Below are 3,567 nucleotides of genomic sequence, written 5' to 3' on the forward strand. Positions count from 1 at the left end.
GAATTATAGGCATGCACTACCACGCCCGGCTGATTTTTTGATTTATTGTAGAGATGAGGTTTCGCCAAGTTGCCTCCCAAAGGCACAGGATTACAGGCTGAGCCACCGAGTCCGGCTTAAAATTCATATTTTTAAGGTAAGTTAATTGTTTTTTTTTTTTTGAGTTGGGAGTCTCACTCTGTTGTACAGGCTGGAGGACAGTGGCATAAGGTCTCACTGCAGCCTCTACCTCCTGGGTTCAGACAATCCTCTTGCCGCAGTCTCCTGAGTAGCTGGGATTATAGGCACCACACCACACCAGGTTTATTTTTTGTAGAGACAAGGTCTCCCTATGTTGCCCAGGTTGGTCCTGAACTCCTGGCCTAAAGAGATCTTCCCATCTCTGTCTCCCAAAGCACTGAAATCACAGGCATGAGCCACAGCGTGTGACCTTACAAAGACACTGTTAAGAACAGGAAGACAAGCCACAGACTAGGAGAAAATATTTTCAAATCACTACCTGATAAATAATTTTTATCTAATATATATAAATAGCTCTCAAAACTGAGCAAAAGATTTGAACAGACAACAAAAGATACACAGATGGCAGATAAACACAACAGAAGTCACTAGTCATTAAGGGAATGCACATTAACACCACAATAAAATACCACCACAGCCTTATGAGAATGTCTAAAGTTGAAAAGACCAAGAGCACCAAGTGTTGGTGAGGACGTAGCAACTGTAACTCTTCCACTGCTGGTGGAAATGTAAAACGGTACAACTAGTTTGGAATACAGTTTGGCAGTTGTTTAGAAAAAATTTAACATATACCACATGATCTAGCCATCCTACTCCTAGTATTTACTCAAGAGAAATAAAAGCATATGTCCATTCAAAAAGCTGTACACAAATGTCCAGATTAGGTTAATTCCTAACAGCCAAAAAATGATAACAATCCAAGTATCTGTCCACAAGTAAATGGATAAACAAAGAGTAGTACATCCATTCTATGGAAAACTACTTGGCAATAAAAAGGAATAAGCTGTTAGTATATGCAGCATGGATGAATCTCAAAGTGATTATACTGAATGAAAGAAACTAGACCAAAAAAATAGTATAAGTTGTATGATTCAACTTAAATAAAATTTCATTTAAAAAAAAAAAGCAATTCATGACCCGCCTGGGCAACTTGGCAAGACCTCATCTCTACAATAAATCAAAAAATTAGCCGGGCGTGGTAGTGCGCACCTGTAGTTCCAGCTACCTGGAAGGCTGAGGCGGAAGGATCGCCAGAGCCCAGCAGGTCGAGGCTGCAGTGGCCAGAAGCGGCCACTGCACTCCAGTCTGGGCGACAGAGTGAGACTCCCACTCAAAAATAAACAAACAAACAAATAAATAAATAAATACAAGCAAATTAAAGAAAGATTACTGGTTTCCTGGGGGCTGGGGGGAGGGTGGCATGGGAGAGGGTGGTATAAGGAAGAGGGAAGGACCACAAAGTGACATGAAAAAAATTGGGGTGGGTAATAGATACATTATCTTGACTGCTGCAATGGTTTCACAGTTATAAACACAGTCAAAAGTCACCAAATTATGTACATTAAACATGTAGTTGATTATACATCAATTACACCTCAACAAAGCTGTTTTGAAAACACAGAATATCAGGCAAAGAGGGAGGCGAGACACAGTACAAACACAGGAGGCAAGGTGCAAATCTAGGGAGCCTAGCAAGCTATGCAGGAAAGGTTAGGGAGAAGGGGCCAAGACAATGCTTGGGCCAAGACAGATTTTCTCATATATATCCCAGCTCAGTGTGACAGATGTTAATTCCAAGCATTCAAAATCCCAACTCTTGGTTATTCTATCCTTTGTATTCATTAAATTACTTAAAAGAGGGGGAAGAGATTAACTCTGACAGTCTGTAATCACTAGAAATGTAACTTTTATTCAACACAAAGTTCAATGGAAAAAAGAATTTAAATTTTCTTGTTTAAATAAATAATACTATATGTAAAAGACTCGAAAGGATAAACATATACCTAAGAAATTCTACCTCATAGGGCTCCAGTTTTAAAAATCTAGAGATGACAAGATTCCCAAAACTTTTTCAATCTAAAGAAACCAAAATGGCAAAAACATAAAACCTTCTCCAAACTAGTGAATTTTGTGTTCAACTCCTAAAAGAATCAAAGATGCATATGGACTCTTTGTATAGATTTATACTTTTAGAATATCCCATAAGCAGTATAAAACATAGGAAATATGCACAGCAAACTCACCATTTGTACAACAGATTCTCTTAATCGTATTTCTTCTTCAGTCATGAGAGTCAATTCCTTGCAGACCATGGCTGCCAGCCCCACATCTAAGCATTCTGGATCTGCTGCCATCTTGAAAATGAGCTCCTCATGTGAAAAGACACAATGGCGCCGAAGCCGTCGGTAATGATTTACACACTGACGTCCGATGGGCAACTGAAAATGAGACTTCCCAATTAAGTAACGTCCTTGTAACAGATTTCAGCACAAAACCACTATTTACCCTCCAAATCCTCCATTTAGTTATAAAGAAGACAGAATAACAAATGCCAATATAAGGGTCAACTGTAAATATTAACCCTTTACAAGGCAGCCGGAATCTTAAAGACCTTCCCACAGAAAAATCCTATAATCTAAGATGCTAAATTACTGACCTAAGCCATTGATTTTCTATTATGTGCATCAAAAAGCAGTAGTTCCTTGCAAAAACTCTTTTACACCAATTTAACATGAGCTTGTACTTACAGGAAAAAAGTTTCAGTAAAAAATAAATTTCAGTAAAAAATAAATAAATAAATAGAATTTAAAGAGTTCAATCCAAAAGGAGTTAAGTGGAAGTATTCAGCATTCAAATTTTCACAAAGAACAGATGTTATTAGAAGGGGGGGGGGGAGGAAAGAAAGGGAAGGGAAAATGAAAGCTAACACGAAGGGCAAAAGAGAAAAAAAAGTACTACTTAAGCAATCTACATTGGCTGACTTTTTTTTTTTTGGCAAGAACCAAAACAAAAGATAATTTAGACTCTAGCATCTAGAAACTATTTAACAAACACTCAGACTAGCAGAAAGATAATTCAAAAAAGTGAAATCATGAAATTACATACTTTATTTTCCCTAATAAATAAATGATGAAACGAGCACATTTTATAAATGAACAGATAATCTTTTTAAGACACATTCTCAAAATTTCTGTAACTATCAAGTTGTAAGCCAAAGAATAATATAATAAACAATATAAGCAGAGTATAGCTAAACTCTATACACACACATATGTACACTCCAATTTCTTTCTTATGCTCAGGCAGAAAAACGTGAATGGTTAAAGGAGTTTTTTTGCATTTGGAAACTGGAATATAAAAGAAAAATTAAGGAAATGGACCTTTAAGAACCTCTTGTAATTCACCTAGATTTTGAGAAAGACAGAAAGGAATCAGAGGAATCACAGAGAAAATGACACTATCTGAATCTTATGCAGTGTTTCCATACTCTTCAAAGAAACAAACTTTTTTTTTTTTTTTTTGAGTTGGAGTGTCACTCTGTCGCCC

At 36.9% G+C, this 3,567-nt stretch overlaps 1 protein-coding gene across 1 annotated transcript in view; it reads right to left on the bottom strand.

Moving 5' to 3' along the window:
- KDM5A (lysine demethylase 5A) overlaps positions 1-3,567 on the bottom strand; it is a 68,765-nt gene that overhangs the window by 44,998 nt on the left and 20,200 nt on the right. The window contains exon 9 of the mRNA XM_008060193.1: positions 2,265-2,459. Coding sequence (XP_008058384.1) covers positions 2,265-2,459 — 195 coding nt within the window. The remainder of the gene's footprint in view (positions 1-2,264; positions 2,460-3,567) is intronic.

This window comes from Carlito syrichta, unplaced genomic scaffold, assembly GCF_000164805.1.
Source record: "Carlito syrichta isolate Samal-C Ts95f unplaced genomic scaffold, Tarsius_syrichta-2.0.1 Scaffold304555, whole genome shotgun sequence".
In the NCBI taxonomy this organism is placed as follows: Eukaryota; Metazoa; Chordata; class Mammalia; order Primates; family Tarsiidae; genus Carlito; species Carlito syrichta.